Source organism: Calonectris borealis, chromosome 8 (genome assembly GCF_964195595.1).
Source record: "Calonectris borealis chromosome 8, bCalBor7.hap1.2, whole genome shotgun sequence".
Lineage (NCBI taxonomy): Eukaryota > Metazoa > Chordata > Aves > Procellariiformes > Procellariidae > Calonectris > Calonectris borealis.
In genome coordinates this window covers 11,099,860-11,123,665 of record NC_134319.1, presented here as the reverse complement: position 1 = coordinate 11,123,665, position 23,806 = coordinate 11,099,860, and the positions used below count along the sequence as shown (strand labels likewise).

General features: G+C 38.4%; 1 protein-coding gene across 35 annotated transcripts in view; it reads left to right on the top strand.

Moving 5' to 3' along the window:
* Window positions 1-23,806, top strand: part of MAST2 (microtubule associated serine/threonine kinase 2) — a 228,833-nt gene that overhangs the window by 103,018 nt on the left and 102,009 nt on the right. For 16 of the 35 annotated variants that reach the window (XM_075155885.1, XM_075155883.1, XM_075155889.1 and 13 more), the window contains one exon: window positions 14,554-14,585. The exons of 1 other annotated variant lie outside the window; for it this stretch is intronic. In XM_075155885.1, the coding sequence (XP_075011986.1) occupies window positions 14,554-14,585 (32 nt within the window). Of the gene's footprint in view, window positions 1-13,352; window positions 13,439-14,193; window positions 14,223-14,553; window positions 14,586-18,404; window positions 18,476-20,216; window positions 20,457-21,556; window positions 21,590-22,388; window positions 22,596-23,806 lie in introns of those variants that run through there. 18 more of the 35 variants (XM_075155895.1, XM_075155896.1, XM_075155899.1 and 15 more) reach the window with 11 other exon arrangements.

Here is a 23,806-nt window from a genome sequence, read left to right as displayed (position 1 = left end):
AAATGCAGTTAAATGGATTTCTGATGTAGACTAACTTCAGGTTGCCAAGTGGGACACTGAAATACACGATTTCTGTGATAACATTCTCTATAGTACCTGCCAGCTCCATGTGTGGGAATTGGTAGACAAGAGATTAGTAGCCCCCATGTGTGGATGACATAATGGTGTAAAAAGAAGGGGTTAGGTGCTGATGGGAGCTGATCAACCTTTTGGGACTGAAGGATCTGCCCAGGAGGAATGCTGCATCTCAGTCAAGACAGAATCATGCTCTGGGCACTAAAAATTAAAAAGAATATAGAAGACTGGAGGCAAATCCAAAACAGCATCTTTTCTTGGAGTTCAGACTGGTCTGCCAGGAAGCAATTATTTTATTCCATCCAAAATATTCTCTCTATTGCATATCCTAATGAGGCACTGGCCCAGTCTGTGTGGACAACTGAAATCTTCCACTCTCACGGATCTGTCCTAACTTTGCAGCTTCCCTAACCTTATTTAATGTTTCTTGATTGTTGTCACTGTCCTGATCTGAGAGTTGGTAGCACAGTCCTGGAACTGCATTTTTTGCTATAACAGGCTGGGATTCCTGCCCAAAGAGATTCCATGATGCTTTTCTTCTGTAATATTTTTATCCTGGTAAACTTCCTGTACAGAGCCACTTGTCTGCCCATACATCTTAATCCATCATTCCTGAAAAGTAGACACTGACAACACTATCCCATAGGTTATCCTTCTGTGGGTAGGTGTGTGGGATGCCTGTTACAGAGGGTGGTTGTTTGATGCCAAATATACTTTTATTTTTCAGGTTTCTAGAATTAATGTGGAAGCACTTGTAAGTTCTGCTTTGCTCCATTTCTCAGTGTTGTACATGGCAGCTAACTGGAATTGTAGGCAGATTCATTTCCCTTTCGTGTGTCTTGCTATTATATTGTTTATTTGCCTGTTGGCTTTTTGAGCCTTTTTTTGCTTCCTGCATTTCTCAGGCTCCAGAGACTTATTTACCTTGATAGAATACCTGAATCTATGAAGGCAAAAGCCTGTTAGGTATGAAGGAAACCACAGATGGAGATTTTCAGACAGTACAATAAACTTAATTTCCCACTTTTTCCATTGCAATTAATGGAAATTTGTGCAGTGAGGTCCCTATATTGTTTTGAAAATACTATCTTTTTGTCAGTCATTTGTTTTATCAGTTTTATATCCTGTTCATTATCTCTCTAGGACTGAACAGGCAGTAGAATGCTATTTAAGACTACTGAAATTAGCAAAACTTGAAGTATTAAGACTGAAAATAAGGTTTAGTACTCTTAAGTAGTTATTTTACAAATAATTCTTTCTAGTATGTTTTACAGTACAGATTCTGTTGCCTAGAACCAGTACACATTTAAACGTTCTGTGTATATCTGCATTTAATGTTAAACTTGGGTAGAGAGGCTTATAAATATTCAATTGCAATTATTGGGAAAATGAAAAGAATATTTTATTCATCTATAATGTCTATTGATTTTTAAATAAGTAGGCATAATGTCTATTGATTTTATTTTTTTTAAAGCAAGTTATACATTGCAATTTAAGCAGACTAGGCATAAATGCTGGCTAGCTTCTTACAGCTTCAGGCGGGGGAGGGAGTATGATTTGAGTTGCTTTACCTCCAGCTGAAAAATATACCAACACCATGTTAACAAAGCAAGGCCCTTTCCCAGGGGCTCATCTCCTAAGACAGCGGACTTACTACATCTGAAAACCTGTTTTTTTTTCCTGAAGACAGGGGTTTTTTTTGGCCAAACCTGTGATAGTTCTTGTCTCTGTGTGAGCCATCTCAGTATTTTTTTAGATAAATGTCAAGCTGATGTTTTAATTTGTTTCAAAGATAAACACTTCTATAAAAATAAATGATGAGCAGAAAAAAGACATAGTCTAATTCATTATTTAAGAAGATAGTGGGGAATTAATAACAGTGAAAAAAACCCAAGAGTGTTACCTGTGACTTGCTTTTTTATCATATAAGTGAGAAAAGACCATTTAAGATGTTAAGTCTAAAATGTCACTTAGCATGTATTTAAATCTGCAGTAACCCCAGAAGCTTCACTGGGATTATTTTGGGTTTATGTATGTTACCTAAGTCCCCCTATAGCCAGTTATTTGTAATTACTGGACTAGATGGTGGTTTTGCTTTCCTATGTTAAAATTCTGAATTCAACAAACACAAAGTCTGTATCAAAAATAAACCCTTAGATCCTGAAAGTTTCTGTCTGAAGGCGTATCTTTCCTCTTAAGTAAACTGAAATGGTTAAAATGCGGTGGTGAATTTGGTGTAATGTTTTAGCCCCAAGAATAGGATTTAAATGGGAATCGCCGTCCTTCCTTTTCTTTGCTGTGCTTTTACTTCGTGAGAAACGAAAAAGTGAAAATATTTTAAGGAGGAAAAAAGTCAGAATATATTGGAACTATTTTATCAATTTCTAAACTTTTATTGAAATGAAAAATATCAGTTACCACAGAATTTAAATTTAGAGGAGGATGAATGAACTTAATTCAGGTTTTGTGTATGCAATGAATAATTTTACAGGATCCTTTAATTCTTTTATTAATCTTTGGTTCTGGCTGCTGAAGTTGCACTTGTGAGAATTTGGTGAGTCATGCAGCTTGTGGCAGCACTGGCTGAGAGAAAACGTTAATGTCTAAATATGGACTAATGAGTTAAACATTTAAAGGAAATAAACTAAGGATTTTCGTGATGGAGAAGACAACTTATCATACCAAAGAGCATATAGGTAGAAAGTTGCTATTGGAAAGCTAAGTCTTGAGTCTGTCTTTGCAAGCTATTTAGGTTATTTCTTCACAGATGGTCACTAAATTTTTATCTCTTTAGCTTTTTCTTTGTAATTTGATCCCTCTCAAACAAAAATGCAAAAGGTTCTGTGAAAAGTTATAAGAAATTTTTTTTCATTAGTATCATGAAAATTAAGCAATTTTAACATCTACAACAAATATTCTTTGTACAAAATGTCCTCTAACATGTGGCAAGCACATCAAAATAGTAACTTCTGCTTTGAGAAAAGCTATTGAATTGGGGCTGACTGTTAGTGGAATGCGATAGGCAAAAGAAAATTGCAACAAAACTGTTGAAAAACAACAGTGAGAAAGCTTGTGTAGAGATATACAGCTGTTTTTTAGGTGCTTGCACCACTTTTGTACTTAATTTTTTTGATGTACTAAAAATTTGCCTCTAATATGGTTTATGCTTTACATGCTACTTTTTCTTTCCAGTATGTGTAACTTTTTGTGGGTTGTATGAAATATGTATTAGAGAAGCACGGACTTAGATTCTGGTATTCCAGTTCTCCTACAGTACAGTAAAGACAATGAGTTAAAACCAATGTATTAAAGACTTTTTGACTACCCAGAAGCTATTGTGAGCTGAATGCTTTAACCATGCATTCAATTGAACCTGAAAGTGTGAACAAGGACATTGACCAGACTAGCTGTTGTGAGATCTGTCAGGTTCATGAAAAGCCCCTTCCCAAATCCTCTTCGGAGAAAAGGACTGTTCAATGACAATTTTTGATGAATTTGCAAGTCTTGCAAAGACTTCAGAAACTTCTTCTGTACCCATAGGTACAAACTGGAGTATACCTTAAAATCTGCCTTTGAAGCCAACACCTGAATGAAAAAAACTTGCAGTTTCTTTCAAAAGGCGTAGAGGATGAAGAGAACTCTGTGCTTGATAGTACGGAAGAGTAATGATGGTACAGACAGTCCCGAGTACCCAAGAGGCTTTTCCTGCTGATGAAGTCAGTGTTTGGTCTAATTTGAAGTATGATAAAGGACAGAACACAGAAGTTTTAGAGATTGATTAATATCTTTTGTCTTCATATATTTTCAAGAGAGTTCATATTTATAATTTAAATGCAACAGAAAGAAAATCCTAGCCAGAACATGTCCTTGTAATAGAATCAGCTGTTTCAGTCAGTCCATTACAGAGCATGCTAATCGCCCATCAGAACTAAAAGTCATTAGGCACAGTCTGCAGTTTCTCAAATCTATGCTTTGGGAGTGAGTGTCTGTATTTTACCAGTACTTTAATTGGGGATGAATTTTCCTTTACTCTGAAACAGATCTCTTGGCACCAAGTAAGTCTGAATTATCCAACCGTATTAAATGTAAGGTTGTTCAGAAATAAATCTGTGAAAGGTGTTTAGATGTATCACATGCTTTTTCATATGAGAAATCTTAGAGATCCAAAAACCTTAGTTCACTTGACATTTGCACAATTTATGATATACCTGAAGGATAGGCCTGGATGTAGTTATTTAAAAATATGCCCAGGGATGAGGTCAGTCAGTGCCTATGATTCCCAGCTCTGCTGGTTTTCATTTTGAAAGCAATAGATGTTGCTTTCCCGAGATACGTTCCGCCTCCTCTAAGCCTGAAGATTGTCTTGCATACACCAGTATAAACCTTTCACCACACTCAGTTTGATCTGTAAATTAATCTTGGGTTTGGCCTAGCACCACTTTGCAGTTTCGTATTTTATATTTCACCTTCAGAGCCTTGCCATGTGTGAACATGACAGCCAGTGTTGTTCCTTTGAAATTAAGATAGTCCCAAGATTACAATTTTAAAATCAGGGTAAGGTTGGTGATTTTGACAGTTCTACCTCATCAAACTTGAGAAGACCACTTAATTGCCTTTTTTTTTTTTGTCTTTATGGTTAATTTAAATATTCCTAAGCAGATAAAATACCTGTTTGAAAGTATGAGTGAAAGAGATGATTAGGAGAAGTGTTTCAATTTAATGTTTGTTTTTCACTGAAAATATGGTTTTCCAGAACTAATTATAAAAAGGTAGTTGTAGAAATATATTGTGTTATAACTCTGAAATGAGTCACACTAGGTGTGTAACCACCTTATATTTCCAGGGGATGACTCTCTTCCTTTACACGTAATACAAATGTAAAACTTCTGTGGCTCTTGGCTTTTGCTGTAAAAAATATTTATTATCTGGGAATGAAGCAACAGAGCCCTTTCTTTCATCACTTCTGTCAAGGATTTATGTTTCAGTTTGACTGCAGTTTGGAGCCCAGCAGATATAAGCAGTATTAAAGACTGTTCACTTTTGAGGGCAAAAAGAGAAGTTAAACTTCTGTTGGCTGCTTACAAAGATGTAAATACTGGCTGGCATCTGCTTATTGCAAATTTTCACATGGTGCTCAGCATGTGGATTTCTTCATTAAGTGCATGATGGCCTTTAACTATTCCTTTGCAAAAAATGATGACAGGCACCCTTTGCTTGTCCTTCCTTCCCTGCTTCTGTTGAGGAGCAGCGATTTGAGAGGGGTAAGCTGAAGTGCCTCATGTAGTCTAGCTAAGCAATGAAAAATTACATCTGCTTGTTCTGTAAATAATGTCCAGTCAGAGCAGATGTAATTAACTACTGAACTTAATGGATGCCTCGTGAGGTTACAGATGCTATCAGTCATAAACTAGATGAAGGCAAGGGAGCTTTATATGCTTGGAATTCCTTTTAGGACTAATTACTAAATATCTTTAAAATTGATTGCTTATGCTTTCAATTTCTGAGAGTGTTTTCACATGATCTGTATGGAATGGACTTGCTGCAGCTTTAGGGGAGGATGGGAGATGCCTCCATTGTGTTGCCTCTTTGAGGAACTAAAAAGTTTCTCTTCCCTAGGACTTTCTCCCAGAGCTGTACTATTACGAAACTTGGTCTTATTTCAGGGGTTGCCAAGCCATCCAGCTGTCTTGGGAGACTGGTCTAACACAGATTTTCTGTCTAAATTAGTTGAGAAATAGACAACTGCAAAGATGAAATTCTGTTGATGTGTTAAAAAATCTTAGCCTAACGTTGACAAAGCAACTGGAGACATACGGAGTGCCTTTCAAAACAACCACCAACACTTAATTTCTGCCTGTCTGCTTCCAAATACTTTACAACCAGGGAGTCGATGAGAAACCAACCTGACAGAATAAACAGAACCCTTTGGACTGTTGCGAGATACCTGCTGATGATGTTAATATTGAGCTGGCCATGTACCTTTTCTTGGTCCATCTACAGTGTTAGAGATTGTCTCTAACCGGTGTATTTCAATATAATTTTCTTTGTAACCTTTAATCTTTGTTCATGGTATGCATTAACAGTGCACTGAATGGATATGAGCTGGAGAGCAGGTCCAGGAGTTTTCATGAGATGCACATTGTTTTATATAACTTTTATGTAGGATAAACCAGAAGGGTCCCCAAACTCACCAAAATTATGCTGGGCTTGATTATTCAGTTTTAAATTCAATAAAGGATGTTTAAAGAGTTTTATAAATAAAATTGGTGGTCAGGTAGCCTTGATGTCAGCTGTCAATTCTCTTAGAAACAATCTTTTAAGGACTAGATTGTATAGTAGAAATGACAACTGACTTAATAATAGATTAATGTTAGTACAAGCCAACACGGGAGAGAATAAAACTAGAATTGTTTATTTGTAATGCTCTTGGCATTTTTAGCAGCTGTGGCTGTTTCCTTGTGATGTGTTGCATGCCCAGTCTTGAAGGAATTTTTGGTGCAAGTCAAGACAGTAATTTTAAGAGCAGTTGCTAAGAATAGCATTGCAGCTGCAGTCCTGTATGTCTCCAAGACGACGCTCTTTGCTGCATTTTCCAAAATTTTGTAGAACGTGACCTTTTGACATAAATTTCTGAAACTGGTGCAGTCTGGCAAAATGAAAGAGAATTTTGAACAGTTGCTCCCATTATTTTGGATGACTGTTCAGTGCTGGGCAGGCTGTTTCACACATAGGGTGGATCAGTAATCTGCTTCATGGCCTTGTAGAACTAGAATTAAGTGATGAGAAAGATTAATGAGCTAAGCTGTGTGCCTTATTCCTCTCAATATTCCCTCTTCCTTAGGCTAATTTATGCAAAAATATAGTACATATAAGGAAGATTTGGAGCATTTATTAAGGATGTTATTTCTCAGGTGTTAAAGTATAACCTGCCTTTTATTTACAGAGGACTACCATGCATCTTGCTTTTTATTTTGTTGATCCACATGCACATTTTAGGTAGCTGTTATTGTTTATTTCAGGGAATAAGTTATCATAATGGTCTTCTGAAACTATTGCTGTTGCAATTTATGGATTGTCTGTTATGAGAGCAAATTCACCTTTTTTCTTCTGCTCTGCTGTTTTTTCTATGCTTCCGTGCCACATCTAGGACTCTGGGTTGCAAAATTCAAGCTGTAATCTTTAAATTTACTTTTTCCTGCAAATGAAATTACATCTTCAAAACATAATGTTTTAAGTGCTATGTATCATTTAAAAATAAGTTTGGCAAATGTATTTGAAGAGGGCTGTGGCTACAGTTTTTTTTAGCCTTGAGGAAAACAATCAAGTTGATAGTAAATTAGTTTACTGACATCTAAGGATTGAACAGCTGAGTTACTGTACCTGCCATTCTTGACGTGACCAGGGTTCTCAGAGGTTGTCTTTAATTTTCAGAAACCATGCGCTTTTTAACCTCAGCTGAAAAGCTTGAAATCAAATACGAAACTAGCTATTTTCTTTAATATGAAAAGAAGGAGACTGCTGCTTGACTGATAGCATGAAATTAGAGTGACCCTGTGCTCTTAGTCCCAAATAACAGAGATAGGAATGAAAACTGCGGAGGAAATGAGACTTGGAGAATTGCAAGTCATTCATTGCGCTGGCTAGTGAGGGATGTGTGTGGACCACCCTGCCCTGGGCTGCAGACGCTTACTCCTCGCGTCATCTGTAGCTCAGCTGTGGCAGCTGGCTTATTCCTGGGGTTGGGCAACTCTCCCTTCACCCACTTGGGAATGTCGTTTGCATGCATCGTTTTTACTGTCATCTGCCTATCCAAGCCATGACGTGTGGTTTCAGTCGTGTTTGTTACCATGAGTGGGTTCAGTCTGGCCCATGGTGTACTGCGTAATGTTGTATTTTGGCCTTGAAAACATGATGTAATATACAAAATATGGAGTAGACACTTCAGCTTACTAAAAATATATAGAGATGTAAATATATATGGGAGCGGGCACTGAAAATATTCTGAGGAAAGTGGGAATTCTCATCTGTTTTGAGATGTATTCCGGAATTATTTTAGGTCAAGTAACCAATATCCTTAATCTTATGGAAAGCCTGGAGGTTAAGTGATATGAAGGGTTAGAGGGCGACTTTTGGAGGCATATGTTCCTGACAGGTTAATGCACAGATGTGACCTGGATCTTTAGCTTCGCCTACAAAGAACTTTGTGTTGCCCAGGCAGGAGGGTGGGTGGGGAGGGAAAATAATTTGCTGTGTTTGAGAATTTTGCTTAAAGTTTAAAGGGCTTTTAGCTTTATTTTCTTCTGTAGTAACTATAATTTGAAATAAAACCAAAGGCTTTTTTTTTTTTTTGGCTGACTAGTAAGGGATTTCTAAGCTGAAGAGAAGAGAAAGGCCGGAAGATGCTAAAAACATTAAATGCATCATTGGCTGATGTGTGACCTGTGGGTTTGAAGACTGATATAAACTGATTATTTAGAGAAATAGGGTCACCTGTTAGTTAAACAGCTGAGGTTTTTTTCCCCATTTGGTTTTATATGTTAATTTACTTTGCAAATGACATTTTTACTGGCATGTAACTTCTGTTGAGGTAGAGAAGTAATCCAAAGAATACATTTAATTTGCTTTGAACTTGTAGTATTTTTAGGGTAACACTGGGTGAGCAGGTATACTGTTAACTATTCTAGTGCCACGCACATTGTCCTGAGGGCTCTGGCAGCCTGTCACCATGAAGGTGAAATTTCTTAGGAAAGGGTGGTTCCAGGCATTTAGACTGGTACTGGGAATATCGGAAGATGCACTGGGACTAAGCTATCCATGGCAATTCAGGATTTGTGTGATTGCAGGTATAAATTCTGTACAGTGTGGAGGAAGGTCTGGGAATTAAGCTCTGTGTTGTCTCAGTATTTTGAATGATACTGGCAAGAGCTTGGGTATTCATTTTCTGTATTTTAAGCATCTCTGTAGCTAAGCAGATGATCTAACAGTATGATCCTGAATTTAGTTTCTAAAAAGTCAGCAAATTATAGAAAATATCTGCAGCATATTCCAGAGGTTAATCTGACATTCAATACAGATATGGTTTTAGTGTTGCTGTTTAAAATTCTTTGCTGATGAGTTTGGGAAACAAGTTCAGATATAATCATTTCTAGAGAGAGAAATGGAGAAGTACTGTTTTTAATAACCATTTACAATGATACGGTGAAAAGAAGGAAATTATTTTTCTTGACAGATTCTGATAGGAGAAAGAGAAGCTTAGTGTGAGGTGTTTTTTTTTTTTAATCACCATGAAAAATTCCTTCCTCTTAATCTGATGGATGGATTACAGTTTGTCCTTGCATGGCCAGGTTGTGTTTTCCATCAGAACTGGAGATTCCAACCCTCATTATATCATTTCTGTAATGCAAATGGTTATGTATAGAAAGAGGTTTAATTAATCCCCTGCTGGATGGTAGTATACCCTAAAGCAAACATAGTCAGCAAAGGAAAAATATTAAAACGTGAGTGCATGGTACCAGGTCAATGAGTGTCAGTGGAATTTCATCATCTGTGAAATATTAACTTATTAACTGAAATGTATTTACTGTTATAGCTGTGAAAATATTTGTCTATTATCCCAACTGCTATGATAGTGAGCTACCTTGCAAGAAAGCCAAGGTCAAAGGCAATCTCAGGAATCATGCTGTCTGCTCTGGCAAAAATGTGGAACATCCTGAGTGTAGCGATGGTTCTCACTTTAATTTGAAAGGACTACATTTAAGCTGCCATCAGTGCAGACTCTAGCATCCAACTTTGCCTGTGGGTCTGTGCCATATGTGCAGCTACATATTCAAGGACAAATTACCAGGCTGAGAGAAAGTGACAATTTTGAGTGATGGGCTCCTGTTTTCTTCACACTTTTATAATGTAACATATCTGTTTAAAAGATACGGGTGTTATTGTAGGTCAAAGAACAAAGAGATCTCCAGACTTCATTTCCGTTTCGTATTGTGTGCATATACGTATGCAAAAAGCCAGCACTCTTTTGCTGTCTGAAACATTCCTGTTTTCAGATGCAGTTTCTGTATACAAAAGATCACAATAGAACAAATTTTCAGTATCTATGCACTAAACAATATACTATGTAAACACAAAAGTGATGCTTAAATGGCCAGTATATTTTGTCTTCTAGCTTCCTTGCAGCCTCAAAAATGATAGGTCCGGTGAGGATCCAGTCCTATTGTGAAACCTGAACTGTAGCATATTACAATGTCCAACTGATTTTATATCTGCATGATCTGAGATGATAAACTTAAGATAAAAGGAAACAAATATAAGGAACTCTTTTGAAGGAGGGTATTCGAACCAGCTTTTTATAAATTATAATTTATAAATTATTTTCCCAAGGTTCATTTTTAACTAGTTGTCTGAAAATCTGCTGCTGCTTTTGTCGTGTAGGGATCAAGTTGCATGTTTAATAATTATGCCTTGAAATATGGAATGGATACAGAAAATTAACTTTCGGAACAGTCTGTTCCTGTCATTTGGGTACTGCAAGATCTAATACACTTCTTACTTTTTAGGATCTGTGAAAATACTTACTTGTTTCCACTTCTGAAAGTTCTGTGTGAATAATGTGCAACAATCTTTTAAAATATTCTTATGCTATTTATCACTTCATATAAATCAAATATAAATGTAAGCCTCTCTTTTGAGGGTTATATTGTTGACCTAGAGAGCAGGTGGCTTGGAGGCTGGCTGAAGTAATAATGGTAATATATATGGGTACTGGCAGCACAAGTGCTCAGGGAGGCAGACGTGCTGTCCGAAGAGGCAGTTTGAAATCTTGAATGTTCATGTGTCGTTCTCATCAGAAGGGTGGTCTTAAATGAAAAATGTCCTTTAGGATAAACTAGCATATTTACTTAAAGGATTACAGCTGCACCCTATAAATAGTGTTTCTGACCAAGTAGTCACAGCTCAGCACTCTTTTATTAGTTATTTTACCTCCTAAAATGTGATTTTTTTTTTTCAGGATACATGGACATGTAAGCCAAACTCCTTTGTGGAGTGGATGGAAACCAGTCAAATCACACGACCTCACTCATCATTTACTATCTAAAACATTTAATCTGTACTATAAAACTGATTTTGAATTTCACCTTTATAGGGTACTTGTGAAATGCTGTTGGTCTTTCTCTTATGTTTTGCATAATTATTCAATCGGTGTTTTTGTAGCGCTACTTCATATGTTTGAAACTTACCCTATCATTTTTAGATGTAAACTCTCAGTTGGTCCCATTGCACACATTATAGTGTTAAGCCATCTTAAGATGCAGCTGAGTCTCCATCCTGTGAGTGTATCCCCATCTCTAGTAGGCATTTTCATTGTCCGCTCTCCCCCCTGGAGATCTGCAATGTTCTCCTCACAGTGGACATCCTCAAATTGGTGCCCTGAAATAGGTCATCGGTTCTGTCTGCAGTCTGCTCCCTCCTTGTTGCCATCTCCAGGCATCTTCTTTCTTCTTCTTCCTTGGGGTGTAACTTTTTTAGACACTAACTCACTGGTGATTCAGGAAAAGCAAAGCCTGTAATTATGCTGCTCGCAGTTGCGCAACTTCCAGCTCTGATGCTTTTGCATTGGCCCCACCATTCCTGGTCTGGTTTGGAGGATTGTAAGAGTGCTGTTACCAGCCCTGCTCTGGAGAAGCAGAAAAGGGCGAATAGCTGGGAGGGTGCGGGCTTGGTGTTTATCCAGAGGACAGGAAAAGTGCTGCGGGAGTCGGGGCACGGCTGATAGGGTTTTTGAAGGGGATTTTAAGACTAACACGAAATGAGGCATAGTGGAACAATAGGTATAAAAATTAATTGCTTTGATTGTGCTCTTTGTTGTCAAGACCACAGAGGTGTTAAATTTGAACTACTGCCTATTGATTCCACAGCTGCACTGTGTTTGTCAAGGTGGAGATGCAGAAAACAATTGCTACATGGATAGATTAATATTTCAGTTGCATTGAGATGTCATCTGCTAGTACTTCCATCTTTATTTGGAAACTCAGTTGATCACAGATTTGAAAGGGTGATTTCAGGAACAAAGCCCAAGTCAGTTCTCCTTTTAACCTTGCATGCATTTAATCCTGAATTAGCTACGTTATAGGAAGTATTAAAGGTAATGTTGTGTGAGTAAAACAAGTGTACAGTAGAGGAAGGGAAAAGGTTTGTCCACTCCTGCTACTGGACCACGATTCCCATGGTCTCTGTCTGTAAGTCACAGCTGCTGGAGCTGTGCTGCTGCAAGGAAGTGTTCTCTCTTTAAGTGACTTTTCAGCCCTAATGACTAGACCAAAGCTTGTAAACATGAACCCTAAACGCTCAGAAATTAGAAGGTAGATAGAGAGATTTAAAGGTCATTGTTTTCCTTTTTCAGCCAGTACCATGAAATTCCAGAGCTTTATTCATTCATTCTGAAAATTTCTGGGGCTGACTGTGTTGGAATAAATGGAAACGCGCTATTTGAATAGGAAAAGTACCCTCTGCTAAGCACCTTTGTTATATCAGATCTTCTTTAAAGAGGATAAATTAAATACATCTGCTCATGTGACGTAAGAGATGTATATGCATGTGTAAGTAATATACTATATACACAAAAATAATATATAATAGATAGTAACTATATTTTACCTATTTATCCATTTGCAGTGGCAAAAAGCTGTCACTGCTACATAGACTTCATGGTTGGAAACTTTAATTCTTTCTAACAAATGAGAGTGGAAGAAGTACCTCTTTAGAATATAAAACACACAACCTGTTATAGATGCTAATGATTTATTATCTTACATACTTGAAATGTTTTGATTAGATCTTGACAAGTTTGTCTGATGACAGGAATTTATTTCTTGATGCTGTAAGCTGTCAGCCTTGTGATAATTCACATGTGAAATTTGCTCAGTACTGTTAAACTGTAATGAAATTTCAAATTGTAGTGACTTGTACTTGAAAATAATAACAGCATGTGTAAGATTTAATGATTTTTTTCCTTTTTTTTTTTTTTTTTTTTTTTTAGTTCTAGTAGCTGTAACTTTTTGGTATCTTTGAAAAACTTTGCTAAGTAATGTCCAATGTATTACTTAACAGCCCAGTCATTGACAGTTTGTCAATAACATGGTTAATCATTTAAGTCAGCATGTACACCATAACTAAATATGGAAAAGAGGTTACCAGATTTTATGGATGTTTTTTTTCAATTGACTTTTTTCTGTGAAAACTGATTTTTTTTCTTAGTGGGGATGAAAAATACAGCACGTAGATCAGTCTGAAAGTCAGAAATTGAATTGGCTCTGTATGTTGTTGTGAACAGCTGAAGTGAGGCAGCCCGGGATGCGCACCGGTACGTTCCGAAGGTCTTGTCCGCTTGCCCTGCCCTGGGCCGGCGTGCCGGGCACGGCAGGCGCCGGCGTGGCCCGGCCTCCGGCCCGTCCGGGAGGGAAATTCCTGGCGTTTTCTTTGTGTGAGGTTCGGTCTGAAGGGAAGGCGCGGGGGCTTCCTGCCTGCGGCCCCCTGGCCGCGTTCCTCCTCCTCTTCCTCCCCAGCTGCTGCGCGGCGCGGCGCGGGGCGGGCCGGGCGGGGGGGCGGTGCCGAGGCCGGGGGCGGGCGGGGCCGGGGTGCGGTGGGGGTGCGGGGCCGGGGGCGGGCGGGCGGCGGCGGACGCGAGGCGGCTCCCACCTAGCGGCGCCCTGCGGAAGCGCAGGGCCCGGCGGCCCCGGGCAGGGGGAAGCAGCGGTGTGCTGGGGTGGACGTTAAAAACCAAACCAAACCCGGCTGTTATTGTCTCGTGGTGCTGTCATCGCTGTCTGCGCCTCGTGGGTGCTCGTGGTCTATTCGCTTCAATAAAACCCTTAAAATTCCCGGTCTTTCTTTGCTTTTGCTGCTTAGGTGGAAAGTGCTGCTTTTAAGTGGGCGTTGTGTTTCATTGGCCTTGGATTTTTTGTGATAATATATAACACAAGTAATGTGTACGTTTAGGAAAAAAAAAAAAAAAAAACAAAACAAAAGAGCCACTCTGTTGCATTAATTTTTCCTTTTGGTGAGAATGTGAGAACATACATGCAGCAGATGCTAGGGCATATTGCGTACCACGCTTCTGGAAGTGGTTCGGATATGATGCTGATGAGGTATGTAGGACAGAATTAATTACTGCCTTGTCTATGTGTAGGCTTGAATTTCAAAGTTATATTTGTTCTGTTGAGTGCTTATGATTTTGTGACCGTGAAGGCAATGATTATTCAGACAAAATGAGTAACTTTTGTACCCCAGACTACTCTGCTATGGATGTGTGCGGATTCACCTCTTACGTGCAGCAGTGCTGTGCACAGTTATGTGCTGAGCATGTGTTCGGAAATGGCCAGCTTTTTATTAATTTTGCCTCAGTCATTTATTTATAAATAAATGAGTAACATATAACAAGTAAAATTAACTCAAAGTTTTCATTCTTTTTTTTTCCAGAAGGAGCTCAGTCTCCCCAGAAGAGGAAGCTTGTAAGTATAATTATTTTTTATTCATCACTTGGTTTGTTTTGAACATATATAGCTGTTCGATTGTGGAAATCATTTAAATGGGCAGATACTCTGTTTTCTGTGTTAGCGTTTTCAAGAATCTGTCATGCACTTGGAAACTGCTAGCTTGCATTTCTCTGAGATTGAAATCTCTATTCATTTCCTTAAGTGTAGTAGGAAAAGTAGTAGTAGTGTAAGCTTACTTCTAATTATCAGCTTGAGCTGATCCTGATATGGAAGTAGCTGCGGTGTTGAGTGTTGCTTGCACTGACATCGCTGAAGTGACTCCACAGAAGTCACTGATTATTTATGTGATACGGACAACTTTGATCACTGCTCTTCAAACAGTCTGTTGACAGAAGTCTAAGTACACAGCTCCTGGGCCATGCAGGTCAGGTGTTTGTGGAGCAGTCGGTGTAATAGAGATATTTTGACAAAGCAGCAAATGTCAGGAAAAGTAGGCTTTTAAAAACGTGGTTTAAACAAATAGCAATTTTTTTTTAATACGTTATGATGTTTAAAGAATTTTAGCGAACTAACTTGTGTTTCAATGATACTATGAGAGCTTAGCTTCTGCTGTGCTTACAGATTTATGGTGGAAGAAATTGCATTATTGATTGCATTATATAAAAGAGAAAGCTTTTGTACTGCCTGCGATTGCATTATGATTTAAAATTGTTTCCCAAAGCTTGTAGACTACAGACATGAAGCTCACAAAAGCATATAACCTTTCTTCCTCAGGTTTCTGGTTCTAATGAGAAATGATTTGCAGTCTTTCAGTGTAAGCTATCCCCTTTGTGTAAGAAACAGTGTTTGGAAAATGCTGTGTAGCGCCAGTGATTTAGGGCTGAACAATGCAACGGATCAAAAGGCCTTTTTTTTTTAAAATGGGGCATGACCAGACCTTTTTGTTTAGTTCATATGACAATGGTAAACCAGTCAGGGAGTTATTTAAAGAACAGGAAACACTGGCTGATTATTTTTTTTTTTAACCAGTATGCCTTTTAAAGGCTAGCTTAACTATATTTGATAGATTTTTAAGAAAGATGGTGTTCATGATTTGAAGATTGTGAAGATTCTTTGAACAAATGGTGGAGCAGTGAGTTACCAGTAAGTTTTTTGTTTAATGTAACTTAGATATTTTTGTACAAAACTTTCGGAATTGAAAGTGAGGATGCTAGAGATATCCCCTTCCCTCGTTCAAGCGTGGAGGTGGGTATGACACAAAACTGCTCATATGTATTTACATTTGAAATATCTGAGGTACAAATGAAGTGCTTCAAATGTGTAGTGTTTTATTTAGTAGTAACTAAACCAAATGACTGAATGTTTTATTTCTATATTGACTTAACACCTTCAGTTTTCATTGCTTCACTTTCATTTTCTTCCACAAGTGAGTGCCTTTTAAGCCATCATTATGTGAAGAAATTCAGCAACCTGGGTCAAGAAGATCCAGGCCATAAATTTTAAGCACAATGTTGCAGCTACTAGTGAGACTGAAAATCTATGAAGAATTGAATGTCTTCAGTTAGTTGCCTGTGTTATCTAGTTGGTTATTTTATTGTGGTTTCTGGAATTACATATTCTGTAGTCAATTCTACCAAATGATTTCTTGCTGTTTGAAAAGCTTAACTATTTAAGAAGTCAGTAGTGCATTGTGGCTTGTGTATATTTGTGTTGACACCATACTGTTAAGCATATAGGCTCACTGAAAAGGGTCTTGTGGAGCTGATGTACATGATTTGCATATCCCAGTATCAGAGTCCTTACCTGATTTAAAAATATCCACTCTTAGTCTTCGAGTCAGGAATTAGAGAAATTTATATCAAGGAAGGGAATAATTATGATATGTGTGTGTGCATATATATTAAAATATACATATAATGTATAAATTTGTTCAACCATTCTGTCAAAAAGTGTGGCCTAACGTGTGCACTTAAATACAGACTGTCGGCAGTTCTCAGTTCTTCTGGAGACTTTTCCTCTGCTTGAATCAACTTAACAGTGAACATCATAAGCAAAAATAAATTCTGAAAACAAAATTTATTCTGAAAAGTTGCTGTTGTGCTGTAGCTAATGAGTAGGGATAGTTATGGATGTAGCTAGGTCCTGATTCATTGACTGTCGTTCATTGACTTTTGTTCACCGACAGAAGCAGAAGCAGGAATTGGCAGAAGGATGAAATATCTGGCTTGGAGCCAGAAACCCTCAAGAGGTGCATCCATTTTCTGCACAAACTCCAGCCTTTGTAGCAGTTCAGTAGCAATTGTATTATATAGAAATATACAGCCACTCAACATTTTTCTGTGCGCTAGTCTGGAGGCTGGGGTGCATTTACTACTGTAAAAGATCATATTTGGGGAGGAAGTCATTATTTTCCAGCCAGCCAGACGTAGAATGAAGACTTGATTATTGGTGCTTGCTAGGTGATTGCTTTGGTTGATTGTTGAGTTAGAAAGGTTTTAGACTGTGGATTAGCTAAAGTATTTGTCATTGCTGAATGGAGAAGGGCGATCTCTTCCTGACAATGCTTCTAACTTTCCTTTATCTGACTTGTATTGCTTCATATTTTCCTGGGTCAGTATTAGTAGCCTGTGTTCTTCTGCAGGAACTGATTGTAGGCGTGGACAACAACAGTTGCTATGCTTGTTTGTACTAAGGAAAAGGAGTGGGGTTAGATGCCTCAGTATTTTTGGCAGGAGAGCATGAGGAATTTTGTCACCTAAAGAAGGTCTTGGGCAGAAGCTGAAGAGAATGAATGGTGGGATGGAGCCTGTGAAGTCTGTTGGTTAGCGACTCTGCTTCCGTATTAGCAGAAGGGAACACAAGCACACCTTTAAACGATGGCTTTGCCCTTGGAGATCTTGCAGTCTCATCTTGAAATAATCAGCACAGAGTGAGCAGGCATGTAAAACAGATGGGGGAATTGTATGCAGGGTGACATTAAGAGGAATGCCTGATTATTTAGATACTTATTAACCTAGATATCTAAATGTAAAATTTTCTAAAAAAAAATATTGCTTTCCCACATTATATCTAAATTTGAAAAGAGTAATTTCCTCATCAAACTAAATTTGCTAAACCAGTTTTTAATTTCAGATGCAAGTTATTTTTGTTAAATCTTTCCTGCTATCAACCATCTGTATCATATATACTTTTAAAGTCTGTGTATGAACAGAAAAAGAACATGAAGGCATAAGAAACATGAAAAAGAATTACAATCCAGAATATATCCAGAATATCCAGTAAAAATACACATTTAAATAAATCAAATATTACAAACTGCTGTTTTGGTGGTGGTAGGTGCTGATAAGAAATAGTATTTACCTCAAGTTTTTATGTCTGTGTTTATGAAATGTGGTAAGCAACATAATAGTGTTTGCCAAAGACATGTGCAAGGCTTTTATGGTGGTCTTTATTCCTTCTAATCTCCTTTTAAGGCAATTTATGTCCACTGTGGGGCTTGTTTTCTGTCTTTCTCTCCCTCCTTCTCTGCCCTCCCCTTCTACCTATAAACCTCCGAAGATTCTTAGTTTCTACAGCCCTAGACATTTCATAGGGTGTTTCATTAAACAAGTCCTCATCATAATTTGATAAACCTGCCCCCAGCTTCCTGACAGTAGAATAACACACAAACACACCAAGGAATTTCTTTGGGAGGATAGGCTGAGTACCAGTTTATATCAGTTCCTACTTGTATTCTTTTTAATGCTTAGACCTTGGAAACAACAACAAGTTTGATGGCAGGAAAAAAAATTTCTGGCCTTTAGTGCTGGTTTATGTCTTTCTTGCCATGCTCAGGTGCTGTGGGAATTTCCTCTGTATCTGCAGAGAAATGGAGTATATCATTCCATTTCTGTTCATCTTGGCGAGTAAGCGTTTCTGCTGGGGATCGATCGATGCTCTTTCCCTGCCGGGAGCAAGTGGAGAAGCCAAAGTGCTGGAAATGGAGAAAAAAATGGTTCTGAAAAGGGATAGGGAGTTTTGCTACTTTTGCACTCTGTTCTGTCTTGGATCTGGAAAGAGAGTAAGAAATAATGCCTCCATTCAATGCTTTCTGCTTGTGATACTTTTTATAGATGGGGAGAGAAAGAGGTGGTATTTTCTAACCGCTCCATCCTTCTCTGAGCTGCATAGAAGCAGTCGACCAAAAATAACCTGGTGCTCTTAAGCTGATATGTGGGGCTGGCTCTGGAGGTGGAACATGCCGAATTATTCCTGCAGGGCTCTGTGTTGCTATTCCTATATTAGGCTTTAAAAATAATTTGAAAGCATTGTTTCTATAAAAGAAGTGATTTAGTGAATAAGGGGGATTGTAGTTTTCTGTATATACTGTAATCTCAGAGACAAAGAATTTATGGAGGTTTTCATCAAGGATTTAAAAGTGAAGAAAGTTGTTTGTGCAGTTTTTATTATCAAGTTTCCATTACTTAATCCAGGTCCTCATTTAATAAGTGTAATAAAAGTATAATAAAATTATACATAACATACCAAATTTGTACCTTTCGTTGCTTGCTGTGCTTTCTCACCCTGAAGGCACAGCGTGGGGGGGCAGGGGTCTGGTTGTTTAAAGAACAGCAACCCTGGGCACCCTGGACCTTACTTTTGAGACTGGCAGTTTGTTCTCCTGGTAGGACATAGCTGTTGAGAGGTGGTGGTCTTGCAGTGTGGGGCACTCCTGCTGTCATTTGTATCATGGGAGGATCTGAAGGTAGGAGTTACAATCTGGAATTTGATTCGGTTGATGAGTACTTGTGAATGGCAGCCTTTACCTGCCTAAATACAGTCTTTAAACTTTAAAGTCTATCAAAGATATATATTTCAAATTTTTTTTGGGAAAGCTACCTTCTTACAAATACACATTTAAAAAACGTTGGATGTTATTTTGGAACAGTTTTGTTAATAGCATTAAATTGATTTTGAGCTGATTGAAATTGCCATTTGCAAACAAAAATGCAAGACTTGCATTATACAAGGGAACATTGTCTTCTAATGAAGGTGTTTCCCCCCCGCCCTCTCTTTCAGCATTTGGCTCCCCAGGCTGCTGCAATTGCTGTTACTCTGTTTTCTATGCTAGAATCCATAAAGTTTGTAGCTGAAACACAGCTTGGGAGTTACAGGAAGATGTTTTAAGATTAAAGTTGTGCGTGTTCTTAAGGGGATTGATTTCTGAAAAAGGGATGGTTCACATGTTCCCCCGCCGGTCGAGAACAGCTGCTCTTTGCGCTGCTGATGACTCTGCAAGGGCTTCGGGTGGGAGCAGTGACTCTATTCCTATCGCAGTGTGAGTTTTCAAGCTGCTATGTGAGATTTCTGCCAGAATCCTTTCAAGTGTGCCATCGCTCCCTTTGGCTTTACGCTTTCCTTTTCATTTGGGGAGAGCGACTGTTGCTGCTCCTCGAAGCCCAGGAGAAGTTTGTCGCTGATTTGCTGTGGGCTCAGCCTGAGTGTGTCAGGACTAGATTGCTGGCTGCGTGACGGGTCAGATGGCCAGTTTGTGTCCTGGACTCTTCTGTGCCTTTGTTTCGTACTGGTGGGCTTCATTTCCTTTCTCTGGATGCTATGAATAGACTCGTAGAAGGTCTTTTTTTTTTTTTTTTTTTTTTTTTTTAGATAATTAGGTCTTTGGCATGAGCCGTGTGATTAATCTGGACCATTACTGAACTCCTGAGGTCTCTGTGACACTGGGGAGAGCTTGGAATTGCACTGATTGTTCTGTTCTCTGCGTTGGAGTGATAACGGTGGGCTCTCCTTCCCGGCTCTAAGCCTCTTATGCTGGGAAGAAACATAGTGTATCAGCACAATGATGAAACGGAGGAAACAGAGGCTTGGAGCCCCATCTCTGCGGATCCAGTAAGGACTGTTGTGAAAAATAAATTGCACTTAAACATTTCAAATTGAAACTATGAAGAAAAACAAGCCAGAATTTTCTGTGGCCAATAGACATTGCTTTTATTTGTTAGAACTTTCTTTCCTTGTCATGCTTATTTGGCTGTACACGAAATTTCATTTAGAAGCTTTAACATTTTACTTTTATGGAGCATTTACCATAAAGTATAGCCAAAAAAGAGCAATATTAAATATTTTTAAATGGGGTACATTGTGGTTAGGTTTTGTACCAAGCATTAATTAATGTGGTAAAACTGAATGTTTGTAACACTGTCTTTCTAGTTCAATCACTCTTCAGATTTAAAAAGTACTTTTAATAATCTGCCAGAAAGCTGTCACAGGGCTCAAATCTACAGAAACCTTTGCTACCTTTATTATCTTTTTAAATTAAGAATGCTATTGAAAACTTTTAGATTCAAAGCAAAAAATCTTTATTTACATTGCTACATGTATTTCTACAAATGAAATCTAAACAAGCAATTCCTTTTTAATGCTTGCATCCTTTATAAATGCTTTGAAATCTACTAACGAAAACTGCCATTATGATGTTCGTAATTATATTTATTATTTTATTAGTTAAAATTAAGGAAATTGTATATTTAATACTATGTGTCTAAGTAGAGGAGGTTAAATGAATCTATCATATAGTCAGTCAAGGGAGGAGCAGGGTAAGAGGCAGGCTTAACCTTTTCTGTCTGCGGACCGTGAAGCTCATCAGCTGTTAAGCAGAGATTGCTAGTGGGGAGGATTTCCAATATGTAAAGGTTACTTACTGATAAGTATTTGGATTCATTAGGAAATTTAAAGCAAGGAACATTGACAAACATGCTTCACTTCAGGACTTTCAATGTAAAATGCCTGAATACTAAACAAAACTGAAGCATGCCCCAGATTTCTCTTTTGCTCACTTTTATGCTTAAGTATGGTAAATAGAAACTTTTTTCATCCCTCAATCAAAATCAAAGTTATAGTTGTAAAAATATGGTGACACTAGTTTGTATTCTAATGCATAAGCACACTTTATAATACCATTATTTGTAAGTTAACTTTTACTTTATTTCTAGTGAAGGACATCTGATCGTGTATAGTTCAATAAAGTAGGTGTTAGAACCTTTATGTTTATGTAGAAGTCTGTTTGCAGCTTTTTGGAAAGCAGCTACTTTGAGAAATTTTCTGTGCTCTCTGTGTATACGAATACGTGTTGGCTGCTAACCCTGCAAAAGCAGGGTAGTTTACAGAACTGAGCACAGAGCTGGGAATCAATGTCCTCAGCTGTAATCCTGATGCTGCCGTGGATGTGCTATGGACGAGTCACTTAACCTCTTTGTGCCTCAGTTTCCCCATTGCTAAAATTAGAATAAAGCCATTTTGCAGTGCTGCTTTCAGGCTTAATTAGTTGTTGTTATAAAACACTGTCAGTGCTAAGTGTTGTTTCCCAGTTAATAATTCGTGTAATTCATGTTTTCACAGTTGCGTATTTCTATTGTTGCCACAGCCGTGGTGTAGAACCACGGCTCCCAAATTGTGAAGGCTGTGATATAAATGGTCCATGTCTGTTACTGGTGCTATTATCAACTTTGTTAATTTTTCTCAATTAAATGTTTTCCATTAAGGATTGACAGTGGTGTGTGTTCCAGAAAGCCTGGGAATCACTACAAAAAAGAATTTGGATAATTCCAGATTGGAAGATTTTCATAGTGGAAAAATAATGTTGACTAGATAGTATATTGACTGGCAAATATATTTTGGTTTGGATGATAATCGAAAGGATGACTTAGTTTATTGCATTTATTAAGAAGATATAACTTGTATTTTGGAAGTTTTTTTTTCATTATTGAAACAGAAGATGTGACATTGACCCTGATTTATTTTTTTTCTACCGTGGTACCTTGTCAGAATCTCCTCTGCTTTTTACTCCCACTGCCGAGGAAGTGATGTTCATCAGCACATGTTCTCTCCTACATCTGCTCCAGGTCTGCAGCACCTTAAATTCCCATTTAGTGCTGACTGTGCACTTGTTACTTCTCCTCTAGTATTTTACCTGAACTCACGACCCCAGAGCAATCCGTCTAGTCCATGCTACGGCCATCCTTTTCAGTGGAGGTAAGGAGAGGTATCAGCTAGGAATTTCTAACCGTTTGGTGTTGGTGTAACCACTTATAAACTTAACAGCTTTATAGTTTAAGAGAATAATATCTAACAGAAGGGAGCAGCCTTGTAGTTGTAATTTACTTCCAGTCATTTAGGGTTCAGGCTGATGTTGCTTGTTGGTCCAAATTTTTCTAGTTCATGTGTAGCTTAAGGCCCTGTGTATGGAAGAATATAAAAATAATTGAGGAATGGAAACCTGTCTACCTGTGTGCGCCTGCAAATTCCTGGTTGTACCTTGGGCTAGCTTCTAAGTGCATGTGCAACTTGTACCACGGAGTAAAGGAACCCTCACAGGTATCGCTGATGTCAAGAAAACCAACTTAAAAGTAAAACAGCCTAGAGTGGGATCCTTAAAAATCTGTGCCTAGAATAGTGGGTCTGGCTAACGTACTGTGCTCTGTTCTATTCGCTGTAAATCCACATTAGTTTCTTGCAGAAGCTAGCAGGCTGAAGCCTCTGTCTCCAGGGTCTGCAAAGGATAACGAGTAAAATCAAGCCTGTTGTTAGGAGGCTTAAATATGGGGTGCAAGAGTTTGTAAACTGAAAAAAGTCCAAACCAGCTCAGTTTGTGTTAAAGCATTTGAGCACTTGGGTGATGTATTTTTCCTTCAGGAATAGCCTTTCCTCCACGTTGTGCTATTATGGAACACTTATTGCCTTCAGCAGTCCCAGTGGAAACCTTCAGCTTCTTCACCAAGAAGAAACTTCACCCAGTGAGATGGTCACTGACAAAGGCTAACACAAGCTAGAGACTTTTGTGTGTGCGGTTATGAAACCGGAGCTCAGTGGTACCTACTTATAACTTGAGCCAGAAGAGCCATCAGAGGGCTGGTTTTGAAGTTCACATGCTGCAGTGTGGATGTAGCTGGTCAAATTTCAGTTACTCATCGGGTGGTAATGCAATAGCCCCTGAATCTAGACTGTTATTTCAGAGGGAGATTGCTCTTGCTGGCCAGCTCTGGGAGGAGTGACAAGAAAATGTGAAGTTCAGCTATTTTAGGCATCTGTCCCTCTAATGGAGAGTAACATATATTACATCTGGTGGGTGGAAATGAGGTTGTCAGCAAAGGAAAGGGATGTTGCATACGTCTGTACTTGGTGTATCGTGCACTGCCACGAAGAGAGGGGTGGTTGCCCAGCGCGCCTGCCGCTTTCCCTGCATG